Source organism: Brachyhypopomus gauderio, chromosome 3 (genome assembly GCF_052324685.1).
Source record: "Brachyhypopomus gauderio isolate BG-103 chromosome 3, BGAUD_0.2, whole genome shotgun sequence".
Classification (NCBI taxonomy): Eukaryota; Metazoa; Chordata; class Actinopteri; order Gymnotiformes; family Hypopomidae; genus Brachyhypopomus; species Brachyhypopomus gauderio.
In genome coordinates this window covers 21,982,305-21,996,120 of record NC_135213.1, presented here as the reverse complement: position 1 = coordinate 21,996,120, position 13,816 = coordinate 21,982,305, and the positions used below count along the sequence as shown (strand labels likewise).

At 39.1% G+C, this 13,816-nt stretch overlaps 2 protein-coding genes across 3 annotated transcripts; both read left to right on the top strand.

Annotated features, from left to right (window-relative positions):
• The first annotated feature begins 119 nt into the window (after positions 1-119).
• On the top strand, positions 120-3,055 carry tomm22 (translocase of outer mitochondrial membrane 22 homolog (yeast)). Its single transcript, XM_077000343.1, has 4 exons — positions 120-875; positions 1,578-1,696; positions 1,900-2,017; positions 2,355-3,055. Exons 1-4 carry the CDS (start codon positions 783-785, stop codon positions 2,427-2,429), a joined length of 405 nt encoding a protein of 134 aa, XP_076856458.1. The 5' UTR covers positions 120-782; the 3' UTR covers positions 2,430-3,055.
• A 2,947-nt stretch (positions 3,056-6,002) lies between these two features.
• Positions 6,003-13,780, top strand: dmc1 (DNA meiotic recombinase 1). 2 transcript variants are annotated; one of them, XM_077000340.1, is made up of 14 exons: positions 6,003-6,064; positions 6,422-6,479; positions 6,653-6,697; positions 8,668-8,814; positions 8,939-9,021; positions 9,585-9,637; positions 9,841-9,882; positions 9,980-10,052; positions 10,169-10,260; positions 12,004-12,077; positions 12,203-12,317; positions 12,509-12,569; positions 13,224-13,340; positions 13,528-13,780. In XM_077000340.1, the coding sequence occupies exons 2-14, from the start codon at positions 6,423-6,425 to the stop codon at positions 13,595-13,597; spliced, it is 1,029 nt and encodes a 342-aa protein (XP_076856455.1). In that variant the 5' UTR covers positions 6,003-6,064; position 6,422; the 3' UTR covers positions 13,598-13,780. The 2 variants fall into 2 exon arrangements, with proteins under 2 accessions (XP_076856455.1, XP_076856453.1); XM_077000338.1 differs by having other exon boundaries at positions 6,059-6,144.
• Positions 13,781-13,816: the final 36 nt, after the last annotated feature.

Below are 13,816 nucleotides of genomic sequence, written 5' to 3'. Positions count from 1 at the left end.
ATGACGCAGGGACTCGAGAATGAGGGCGTGGCCTCGACGCGATGACGCAGGGTCTCGAGAATGTGGGCGTGGCATCGACGCCCCCACAGCCTCCTCAACGCTCGTAAACAACATATGGACTGGCGAAATCGACATGCCACATTAAAACATTTAATAGACTGCAACAGAGGTGGTTTACATATGGTAACGTATAAAGAAATGAAAATATAAATATAACGACAGAGTGTGGAACTCTAAAAAATGAATTAGGGCTACTAATGAAAATTTTATAAAAAATGGAAATATGGACAAAATATACAAATATATATATAATTTATTTTTATTTATTATTGCCCTTTAAGAAATATTTTTTTAATCATTATCACTTTTTTCTGCTTTAAGAACATGAACGTTCAAGAAATTGTGGTTAATCAGCTTGTATTTTATGCCAAATAGACACTTTTTAGGTCTGTAACATTGCTACTGTAGCTGGGACATGTTGCGCATCAAACAATCTGTAGAAAGTCCTCTCTACAGACAGGGGGCGCAATTTTCTTTCCTCGTAATGTGCAGAAATAGTCATGAAATGTGTTCCTTCGTTGCACATGTAACCGAATTGACCTCCGGTTTTCGCACGACCAATTTGTGCTTTTCTGGTCTATTTTTTAAGCTGGTTATTAACAGTGTAGAACCAGCAAGAATAATAATAGAAAGACAGAAATAACGGGCAAATTAATATCGTCAGCTTTCTCCCATTGGAAAAAAAGTACCTAACCTAGCTAGCTACTTAGGAAACATCGTTAATGGCTGGAATACAGACACTATCTCCCGACGCGGGCCCTGTTGAAACACGGCCCCCAGAAGACGAGATTGAAGGAGATGATGAAGACGAAGACGTAAGTCTGAAAACTTTAGTCCATTTTGGTGAATTAGCTACCGCAACAGAAACATTCGGCCTGGTCGTTTTTAAAATCTAGCTTGTAATTCTTCGCTTATCTAAGTAGCTAGCTGCTCGCTAACCGATGAAACCTTAAGTTAACCACCATTCGTGTAGCTTGCTGGTATGTTTTTTTGGCTATTTAATTTTCTCTGCTGTAATGACTCTGCAAGTTACATGAAAACTAAAATTTTTTACCTTAATGTTATTTTTGCTTGCAAGGTCACTTATCTACAGGAAAGGGGTGGTTCCATAAATCACAGGGGTTTTCATGGCTAATCGATTATGTGCATTGGGTGTGTGTGTGTGTGTGTGTGTGTGTGTGTGTGTGTGTGTGTGTGTGTGTGTGTGTGTAATTGGCGCACGCAGTTAATAATTTGGTTTTTTCTACCTTCTACTGGACAACCAATCCACGTGTACCTAAACCTAAATAAGTGAATAAAAAATATCCCGTCCAGTAACTGAAACCCATCCATAAACAGCGAGTGCCACTTTTGATATTCATTAAAACGGGGTAGGGAATTCACTCTGGATTTCTTGACATGGCACCTACCTTAGTGTTGAACCTTAGTGTTTTGTCTAATGATCTGGCTCAGTATTAAAATAAATTATGTGTCTCCAGCATGCTGTAATTCATATTCTTGTTTCCTATTCTCCTCAGTTGGACGAGACCTTGCTGGAGAGGTTGTGGGGGCTGACAGAGATGTTCCCAGACACGCTGCGCTCAGCTGCAGAAGTGTCTGCGCACTGCTCATTGTCTATAGCAAAGAGACTTTACAGGTCAGCCCGTATCTCCCTGTACACGTCTATCTGTATATATGACTGTGAGCTTGATGTCATTTGTCATTCTTTTTTTTTTTTTGACATATATATATATATATATATATAAAAAAAGAAAATAGAATTTATCATTCTTTATACAGTTTTTATGCTAACAGTTTCATGGTCTGTGAAGTGCTCATCACATTGCTGTTCTCTTTTAGTTTTTCCCGCAGTGCACTCTGGGTAGGCACCACTTCTTTTATGATTTTGGTCCTTCCAGTTGTCTTTGAGACGGAGCGACTACAGCTGGAGCAGCAGCAGCTCCAACAGCAGAGACAGGTGGGGACCGGCCAACACATTCATATTGTACCTCACAGTGTTTGCATATGTTTGTCTGCTTTCTGTTTCCACAAACTCTGCAAAATTCAGACTTTCAGTTTCACATGAAATTCTTTCATCCTGTTTTGCAGTGGTTAGGAGTATCTTTTTCTCTAAACATTATCTGCAGATTATCTACAGTAAATGTGACAGCCAGTCGACAGCACAATGAAAGTAGTTTGTTGTTGAGGATTTGTAATAAATGAGACTCACAAAAATCTGCAGCATCTCTCGTATATAATTTGTATATTGTAACTACACTTAAATTAATAATGTTACATTCGTATCACACAAACAGATTTTGTTAGGGCCAAATGCTGGGATGTCTGGTGGAATGTCTGGAATGATGCCCCCTGCTCCTGGAAAACTCTGAGAGCACGTTCCCTGCACCACCCTTAAGCTGCCCCTCCTGATGGACGTCTAGGAAACACAGCTTGGGTCAACACACTGCGGAACTTGTATGTGAATAGGAGAAGGGTGAATGTACTTTCCAAAGAGCCGCAAAACAAGGTTCCTGCGTCTCTTGTTCAGTCTCCTGTGTAACATTTTGAGCATGGAAAATGCATCATTGTTATAGCTCTGTTATTACATGTGTTTCTGAAAGTAACGCAGTGACTGTCAGAGTATTTTTTGTGTTTGCCCTAAATGCATACATAGTTCCAATGTAAAATATAGTTTAACACTTGGATGTTAAGTGCCCATTATGAAAGTTGTCTAATGGAATATAAAAAGATTATGAAGCTATGGTGGTTCTGAAAGACGTAAACATCCACAGGTTCAAATTGTTGGGATGAATGTTTATGCCTGGTAAAGGTACTGTTTGTACTGTACTGTACCAACAATGTCCTATATAAATGTTAAGATAATTTAAAGTAGAAGACTCAAAAGCCGTAGCCTAACATCATAGAGTCCACAGAGAATTTTGTTTAACAATGGTCTCAGTAAATTGTTTTTACTTGTGACTGTTTTGCATTGAAGAATAAAAAAGATGAACTTAAACCCAAACAAATATTAAGGTCTATATTCTGGTGTGCTTGAATGCTGAATCTTAATATGTCTATGCTCCAGAGAGACCTTTCATTTTAAAATAAATAAATGTATCTAGGTAAATTCCAGTTAACATTTGTAGTAGTTTATGTACTGTAATTTTTTTTCAGATCTTTAATGCCACAAACTAGAGTAAGTCAGATGCCAGTTATTGAGGGCAAGTCACTTGTGTGCTTAAGTGAACACCAAGGCTTAGACATTTTAAAGTAGGCTTTGTGGTGTTTGTAGCTTCGAATATTAATTTGTCAATATGCCCAACACCATTACTAGTAGTTTTTGAGAATTTTGTGCCACATTTTAGGAATTTGTTCGTTTATCTGCATTAACAACTAGTCTAGCCAGTAGGGTGCACACACCAGTGTATTTTAGTGCCGGTCCCAAGCCCGGATAAATAGAGAGGGTTGCATCAGGAAGGACATCCGGTGTAAAAACTGCCAATTCAAATGATGCGAATCAAAAATAGCAATTCTATACCGAATTTACCCGGGTTAACAACGACCGCCACTGGTGCTGTTGTCCAACAGGGCATTAGCGGAAATTGGACTACTGTTGGGACGAGGAGAGGGGGGGAAGAGGGTTCTGAAGCTGAAGGAGAGGAGGCAGAGCAGGAAGTTAGAGATTAGAGTTGGTATGTTGAATGTGGGCTCTATGACAGGTAAAGGGAGAGAGCTAGCTGATGCGATGGAGAGGAGGAAGATAGATATACTGTGTGTACAGGAGACCAAGTGGAAGGGGAGCAAGGTCAGGAACATTGGTGGTGGCTTCAAACTCTTCTATCATGGTGTAGACAGGAAGAGAAATGGAGTAGGTGTAATCCTGAAGAATGAGTTTAGTAAGAGTGTAGTGGAGGTAAAGAGAGTAAGTGTCAGGGTGATCTGTGTAAAGTTAGAGATTGATGGGGTGATGATGAATGTCATCAGTGCTTATGCTCCTTGGGTAGGTTGTGATGTGGAGGAGAAAGAATAATTCTGGAGAGAGATGAAGTTGTTTTGCAGGTTCCTAAAGAAGAGAGAGTGGTTATTGGAGCAGATTTAAATGGACATGTTGGTGGAGGGAACAGTGGTGATGAGGAGGTGTTGGGTAGATATGGTGTTAAAGAAAGGAATACAGAAGGACAAATGGTGGTAGATTTTGCTAAAAGGATAAAGATGGCTGTAGTTAACACTTTAAGAAAAAGGAAGAGCACAGGGTAACGTATAAGAGTGGGGGAAGATGCACACAGGTCGACTATATCCTCTGTAGGAGACAAAACCTGAAAGAGGTTAGTGATTGTAAGGTGTTACCAGGGGAAAGTGTAGCTAAACAGCATAGGATGGTGATATGTAGGATGGTTTTGGAGGTGAAGAGAGTGAGAGCGGAACCCAAAATCAGGTGGTGGAAGTTAAAGAATGAAGACTGGTGTAAAATTCAGGGATGAGGTGAGGCAGGTACTGGGTAATGGTGGTGGTGTTCTGGATACCTGGGATGAGACTTCAAATGCAGTGAGGGATGTGGCTAGGAAGGTACTTGGTGTGACCTCAGGACAGAGGAAGATAGACAAGGAATTGTGGTGGTGGAATGAGGAAGTTCAGGAAAGTTTGAGAGGAAAGCGGTTGGCTAAAAAGAATTGGGATTTTCAGCGAGATGAAGAAAGTAGACAGAGGTACAAGGAGAGGTGTCGTAAGGCAAAGAGAGCAGTGGCAGAAGCTAAAGAGAAGGCATATAGCAAGCTGTATGAGAAGTTGGACACTAAGGAAGGGGAAAAGGATCTGTACAGATTGGCCAGACAGAAACCGTGATGGGCAGGATGTGCAGCAGGTTAGGATGATAAAGGATAAAGATGGAAATGTGTTGTCTGGTGAGGAGAGTAGGGAGCAGGTGGAGGTGAGCTTGGAAAGATGGAGATATGCTTCGGAGAGCAGGGGAATGAAAGTGAGCAGGAGTAAAACAGAGTACATGTGTGTGTTTGAGAGGGCAGACGGTGGACAGGTCCAGCTACAAGGAGTTGATTTGGTGAAGGTTGACGAGTTTACCTACTTAGGGTCGAGGGTACAGAGTAATGGAGGAAGTGAAAGAAAGGTAAAGAAGAGAGTGCAGGCAGGGTGGTGTGGATGGCATAAAGTGTCTGGGGTGATCTATGATAGAAGAGTGTCTGCTAGAATGAAAGCAAAGATCTATAGGACAGTAGTGAGACCTGCTATGTTGTATGGACTGGAGACAGTGGCACTGACAAAGAGACAGGTGAGGGAGATGGAGGTGTCTGAGATGAAGATGTTGAGATTCTCATTTGGAGTGACGAGGAAGGATAGGATCAGAAATTAGTTTATTAGAGGATCAGCACATGTAGCATGTTTTGGAGATAAAGTTAGAGAAGCGAGATTGAGATGGTTTGAACATGTACAGAGGAGGGAGGAGAGGTATATTGGTAGGAGGGTCTTGAGGATGGAACTTCCAGGCAAGAGGAGGAGAGGTAGACCTAAGAGGAGGTTTATGGATGCAGTGGTAGAGGATATGAGAGTGGCTGGTGTGTCAGTGGAAGGACACTCAGGACAGGGCCAGATGGAGGAGTTTGATCCACTGTGGCGACCCCTAAACGGGAATTGCCGAAAGAAGAAGAACAACTAGTCTAAATCAGGGAGTGTGAGCTAACAAAAAGTGAAAACGCCTCAGAAAATATCTTGGCGATTTAATAACGCCAAGATATTTTCAAATTTTAAGTCTTGCGCCTTAGGTTTTGCACTTTAGTTACAAAATTAAAGTGGTGTGACCTAAGATGTTGTCCAATATTGAGTAACATATCTAACATCATATTCTATATTTATCTCTACTACCAATTTGTTACATTTATGTATAAACTGGTTAAAGTGTTTCACTTGAAACATATATTTAAATATAAAACAAAGATGAACAGTTTGCAAAAAGCTGGTCTCCAGGAGTTCGACGTGCGCGAGCCCTGTTGTTAACCAAGTGGCGACAGATCAAGTAAGCTTAGTCCGTTTTTGTAGTGTCAAACATCTCATTAAAGATTTAAATTGTCAGTAAACTGCGTTTCTAGTTTACGGGTAAAATACAGATACCTACGTTACTGGCAAACGTATATTATAAAATAACTGTAAAACTTGTAGTGATGTCAATTAAATCGGAAGCAAACGTTAGATAGCTAAAGTTAAACAAATAACTAATTAGCTAGCTTGGTTAACTACCGTTAATGCTTGTAGATTTAACAAATAAATTAGCCACGGGTGTCCTGTCAGAAATCTATTTTACTTATTTTAACGAACTTTCCCCCGATATTCCCCAAAGTAACCTAATTATATACTTTATTTCGGCTCCTTATAGTATGAAATCAGCGGAGGACCAAGTTGTGGAAGATGAGGGGGGGTACCAGGATGATGAGGTGACTACAGCTGTTATCTTGTTAGCTTCTTAGCTAGGAACACAAGTATGAGGTTAACAGCTTTCTGGGAAGATGAATAGTTCAGGCTTACTGTAGAATGATAATTTTAGTTCTCACCAATTAACGTAATTGGGTGCTAAATAAATAATTTGTGTTTATTTTGCAACCCACAGGAATCTTTCTTTCAAGACATCGATCTCCTACAGAAATATGGCATTGTAAGTTAAGAGCGACATGTAGCTGATATAAGGTAGCTAACTATCAGTTATAACCGGTGTATTATTACTGAAATGCTGTGTCGAGACGTTGTGTCTCGGTGAAGCGGACTCGAGACCGAGTGCGACACCTCTGCCTGAGGTAACTGTTAGCTTGACAAAGGCAACATTCGGTTCTCAGATTTATTTTTTTAGTTTTCTTATGATTGTTGCCAATATAGTATTTAAGCCAACAGTATATAAAGCCAACATTATGTTCTTCCATTCCTCTTTATTATTTGTAGTTATTATTCTACTGAAACAAGTTTTTAACATTTTTAACCGTAAGATGTAACCGTTACATCGGCACAAACGTAGATCTCATACAGAAATAGTGCGCTCGTGCTCTTTGGACTTACGCTCCTTTTTTCCTATAGGGAACGAATGGCGGAATGTTGGAAACATTTAAGATTCTGTTATGCCGCAGTAGGCCACTTTCATCTGTTACACCCAATTCTCATCCTCAATCCCTCAACATGGAACAACATGGGCAGCTAAACAACTCGTTAGCCTATATACTTTAATCACTACTACCCAATCAAACAAATAGGCCTCAATAACTACCCCAACATCTAAATAACCCATCTGCATCACATGCATTTATTCTTCTCCACTAATTTTTTTATTTTAACCTTTTGTTCACTCCTCTGCCCTCCCATATGAGTCCATGATTTTATAACTCCTTCAGCTGTAAAGGACAAATCAATTGTGTTGCACTGATTAAACTACTATGCTCAATTACTAAACTGCACTTCTTGACACTCAACTGTTAATGTCTTTAATTCCTACCTCTTATTCTCTTATAGGAACCCACAGAAAAATTCAGATATTTAGATAAGCACCAAAACTGCATTTCATACTGACAACACTTGTCTGTCTAGATCTTGTATCATTTAATTCATCCCTCCATCTATAGCAAAATTTCAAGCCATAGCCATCACACTTGGTAAAAGTCATTTAGCTGTTGTGGTGTAGTTGTGGTTGAGGACTTGACAAAGCAGCTAAAATTAAGACATTGAACAGCAAAACAGAAAGGTTGGTCCGTTGCTGGTTCAGGGCCTAATTGTTCCTTTAAATGATGGCTTACTGGTTAGTTTTTTATTTGAGGGAAGATTGAAATGTTGATTGAGATGTTTTAGTTTAGCCTAACTGTAATAGTGTGACAGAAGCAGCAGCACATACAGGAGGTAGTGCTGGGTCTGGTTTAATGTCCATCTCCATACAAGACACAGCACAGCTCAAGACTCAAATATGTACAATAGGACAGAGGAGCGTAGAGAGCTCAAAACTCAGCAGCAGGTCCATGTAAGCGCAAGCAATGCACAGTGACGAGTGGTGGGACCTGTGGTCTTATAAAGGGAGTCAAAGTAATGAGGGACAGGTGCACGTGATAATGAGAGGTGATCAGTGGTTAACTAGTAGGTGGGTGATTGAGATCTGGGGAATGAAGGAGAGGTGGAGTGTTGTGAAGAGGCGGCCTACCATGACACACTAACAATAAAAACGGATGTGTATTGACAGTTTATGTTCAGTTGACTTCATGTGGTAACCTCACCATCATTTGCTCCCAAAAGTTAAAATACCTTTATATTACTAAAACTACAATATAATAATACTTAATAATAATGTTAGAACAATAATATTAAGCTATACATTATTTAATTATTTCTTTTTACAAAATATAACATTTATTCATATATAACTTGCATAATGAACAATAATTAACATGTAGTGAATTTTAAACTAATTGATTTTTTCTTAGTCTAATCAGGTCTATGTCTTGCCTAGGTCTCGATCAGTGCAGGTCATGGTCTTGACCCTGACTTGACTACTAAAAGTCTTACTCTTGACTTGGACTCACTGTGGTGTTGGTCACTGCAACACTAGCTATAATTAATTTATGTTGCATATTTCGTTTGCTGTCCACCCCACAGAACATGGCTGACATAAAGAAACTGAAGTCTGTGGGGATTTGTACAGTGAAGGGTATTCAAATGACCACGCGCCGTGCACTCTGCAGTGTTAAGGGACTCTCTGAAGCAAAAGTAGAAAAAATAAAGGAAGCTGCTGGGAAGTTACTGGTAAAGCTGGCTTGTATGCATCTTTTGGAATTCCCACATTAATTTGTATAATGATTTTATATGATTGTAGGAAGTGAATGTTTAGGCAGAGTCCTCTGTTGACTTTTTTTTTGCTTTGCTGAAGATCATTGGATTTCAGACAGCTTTTGAATACAGTTTGAAGAGGAAACAAGTGTTCCACATCACAACAGGCAGTTTGGAGTTTGAGTAAGAAGTTGCAATTTAAAAATAGGACATTTCAACCCAGTGTTAATTGTCAGGTTGGAAATGACAAATTTTACTGATTATTTGTATTAGGTGATGGTACAAGTAACCACACACATGTGAACAGTTTACTCTTGAATTCAAGCTAATACTTTGGTCTTACATAGAGAGTTTGCATATTGTGGTTATTACCCTCTTAAACCATATATTTATTATTCAGTTCTTTATCTTAAAACATACTAGTATGAATGATTAATATGTACTCTGAAACTGGAAGCTATTTGCCGTTCCCTCTCATGTGTTTGTTTATTGTTGTTAGCCATGTGCTTCTCTTCTAGCTTCTACTCTGCCTCATGCCTGCATCTAGTCATTTTTATTTTGGACTCTGAGCTTATTTCCCTCTTCTATTTGCTGCTCACCATCACAGTTTTTAATCTGTTATGTGTGTGTATATATGGTTGCTTTTACATTTCTACATTCTCAAGTTAATACTAGGCAAAGTATAAAACTTTTTATATTTAATTAATTTAATACATTTAATTAAATACATTGATATTTATTTCTAGTAAACTTCTAGGAGGGGGAGTAGAGAGTATGGCAATCACAGAGGCTTTTGGAGGTCAGCAGCAGTTTCTAATAGTTATGCTCTGTTATGCACCTATAGTTATACTCTGTTATGCTCCTATAGTTATACTGTTATGCTTCTAGGTATGCTTCTATAGTTATAATCTGTTATGCTCCTATAGTTATACTCTATTGTGCTCAGGTGTCTGTACCTTTTGGCCTTTCTTGTGTGATTTTGTTTTTCATGAAACTCTGCAGAGTTCAGAACTGGAAAGACTCAGCTCTCTCATACACTTTGTGGTAAGTGCCAAAAATGGAATTATGTAATGAAAGAACAATACTTCTTACGTAACAGCAAACACTGAAAAAAATGTTATCTGTATCTTTTTTACTGAAGTAACAACTCAGCTTCCTGGTGAGGACGGGTACACTGGAGGCAAGGTCGTCTTCATCGATACTGAAAATACTTTGTATCCTTTTCACTTGATCTCGTGAGCACATTTTCTGCTACCGGGTTTTTTTATTTTACACATACACATTTACACATTTATTTACACAGCTTTCTTTGCCTCAATCAATATATCAGTCGCCCAGACAGGCTGAAGGATATTGCAAACAGATTTAACGTGGATCATGAAGCAGTCCTTGATAATGTGCTATATGCCCGTGCCTACACTAGTAAGACTGTTCTCTTAGAGCCCAGATTTGGCAAATGTATTGTTATGCATATCTTAGCCTTTAATTTAGTTGTGTCTGCTTTTAAGCAGATCTTTTGTACAGTTGTGATCAAATTTATTCAACCCCCAATGCTGCGAAGGGTTTTATGGAATTCAGTGCACATTTGTAATTGTGTTCATAATGAAATCTTACAAGGACTTGTTAAAGAACTAAATGCAACTAAGATAGCATCAATTTTTTTTGTCATAAAGTATTAAATGGCCTTTTTGTGATTTCTTCATTGACACAATCATTCAACCCCTTTACGACTACCACTCCTAAGAACAGAGGTTCATTCCAGTGTTTTCCATCAGGTATTGAAAACATCTGTGGATGTCAACGAGCAGCAATCAAGCATGATAAGCACCAATTAGGCAGATTTAAAAGGACTGTGATACTCAGCTCCTTCTAGACATCTACTGGTGTGTTTCCAAGCATGGTGAAGGCAAGAGAATGGTCCCAGAAGACAAGAGAAGAGGTTATTGCTCTTCACAAGAATGGCAATGGATATAAAAAGATTGCGAAGTTGTTAAATATTCCAAGAGACACTATCAGAAGTATCATTCGCAAGTTCAAGTTAAAGGGCACAGTGGAAACGTTACCTGGTCGTGGCAGAAAGAAGATCCTGACCGCGACTGCTGTGCGCTACCTGAAGCGAAATGTGGAGAAAAATCCCCGCGTGACTGCTAAGGAACTGAAAAAAGACCTGTCAGATGTGGGCACTGAAGTTTCAGCTCAGACAATAAGGCGCGCACTGCATAACGAAGACCTCCATGCCAGAACGCCCAGACGCACCCCCTTGCTGACTCCAAAGAACAAGAAAAGTCGACTGCAGTATGCCAAAAGTCATGTGGACAAGCCACAAAGGTTTTGGGACAGTGTACTGTGGTCAGATGAAACTAAATTAGAACTGTTTGGGACAATGGACCAGCGCTATGTTTGGAGAAGGAAGAACCAGGCTTATGAACAAAAGAACACCTTGCCTACTGTGAAGCATGGCGGGGGGTCAATTATGCTTTGGGGCTGTTTTGCTTCTAATGGTACAGGAAAGCTTCAACGTGTGCAGGGTACCATGAATTCCCTTCAGTACCAGGAGATCTTGGAGGAAAATGTGATGGAGTCAGTCACAAACCTGCGGCTTGGGAGACGTTGGACCTTCCAACAGGACAATGATCCGAAGCACACATCCAAGTCCATTAGAGCATGGTTGAACATGAAAGGCTGGAACATTCTAGAGTGGCCATCGCAATCACCAGAGTTAAATCCAATTGAGAACCTCTGGTGGGACCTAAAGAAGGCAGTTGCAGTGCGCAAGCCTAAGAATGTGACTGAACTGGAGGCTTTTGCCCATGAAGAATGGGCAAAGATACCCATAGGTCGCTGCAAGACACTTGTGTCAAGCTATGCTTCACGCTTGAAAGCTGTCATAACTGGAAAAGGATGTTGTACTAAGTACTAAAAAATAATGTCACTAGGGGGTTGAATAAAACTGATAATGATGTGAGCACAGTAAAGACATTTGTGGTTATTCCATCATAAATATTATGTTATGTTTGTCTAATTTATAAGTGCCTCTTTGATATAATTGTAAATAAGATGACTGAAATGATCAAAATCAATGTCAAACTGGCCAAAACACTTTATTTCAGTGGGGGTTGAATAAATTTGATCACAACTGTACATCATTCTGTATGTCGTTTTTAGGTGAACATCAGATGGAACTGTTAGACTTTGTTGCAGCCAAGTTTCATGAAGAGGGAGGTGTCTTTAAGCTCTTGGTAAGTAGTAGAGAAAGAAAAAAACACTTTACTAATATGCTCTATACTCAACATATTTTCCATTGATTCTTGTGGTACTTTTTGGTGAAGTTTCCATTAACTGTCATGGATTTATTTTCTTTCAGATCATAGACTCCATCATGGCTCTGTTCCGGGTGGATTTCTCTGGCAGAGGTGAGCTGGCAGAGAGGCAGCAGAAGCTGGCACAGATGCTCTCCCGTCTGCAGAAGATCTCTGAAGGTCAGATTTGCTCTGCTAAAACCGTCCAACCTCATGTTCACAAGCAGAAAATCGATCAAAATCTTGTACCCATCATGGTCCAATGGTTCTGTTCATTGTTATTATGGACAAGGCAGTGAAATAAAGTACATAAAGCAAGTGCATAATGTCTAAAAGACTTTAAAAGCATTCTTGGGTATTATTATCAACAGAGTACAACGTTGCTGTGTTTGTCACTAATCAGATGACAGCGGACCCAGGAGCTGGGATGACGTAAGGAAAAGGAAAAAAAAAAGACAAATTCTGTTTGTCAACTTTGTGAAGTGCCCTGTGAATATGAAGCACAAACATGAAGTGATTACTTCTTTTAGGACAATATACTAAGCCTGCATACATTTTATAGTCATTTGTAATCCATCATTGCTAACACGTCTATAGTACTATGACATTAACTGATGGGCTAAATGGGGTAATGCATACCATGTATGTTGTTGACCCTTGACCTGAATCATGGGTGACCTGGTTTGGACCAGATTGAATGTGTAGCTTGATGCTTATAATATTACGTTTTACTATAAATACACTTGTAAATGCAGTTGTGCAAAAACATCAACACAGCATAACCTGATATATAGAAATTTATTCACAAAATATCCAGATACTTTTTACGCTGTTTTTACAACATTTTTTTGATAAAAGAGGCCACTGGAAATATGGTGCAGAAAATAAGGCAAGTTACCATCAGCTACAATATGAGTACAAAGATTTTACTGAAAAAACAGTGGTACCTAATAGGTATCGATAAATAACAGGAATACATAATATAATTACTCAGTGTACACTGTATTTTTTAAGGAAGGACATATCTAATGAATATGACTAGCTGTGTTTAGGATATGTAGCTGAACTGCCACCACTTTACTGCAGATTTCAGGCCGATCCCAAGAAGCCTATTGGAGGTCACATACTGGCACACGCATCCACCACGCGCATCAGTCTGAGGAAAGGACGTGGTGAAATGAGAATTGCCAAAATATTTGATAGGTACTATTTTGAAAATAAAATGCCAGCTCAACTAAAGTACTTTAATAACTAAGAATGACCATGGATCATTATCTTACATCATGACAGCAAAACAACAAAAAACTTTGACATCAGAACTTGACATCAGTAATACGTAGTTAGAATTAGTATTTGCTCCTTGTGAAAATGTTTTTCCCTTTTCTTCAAGCCCTGACATGCCAGAAAATGAAGCCACTTTTGCCATTACTGCTGGAGGGGTAACGGACGCAAAGGAATAAAGTGGTCGTTTCTCCCACAGAATTTATGTTAACATAAGAGTTTGTTTTGTAAACAAGACTAAGTTGTTATGTATTCATATTTGCATACAGTATTTTTTTATTTGTGTGCTTATTTTCTAATTGCTTAGTTGAGTTCATTTGTGTGTCATTAAATGTAATTTAATTAAACCACTGGATTGTTAAATGAGAAAAACTATTCATTTGGCGGCCGTTTTGTGC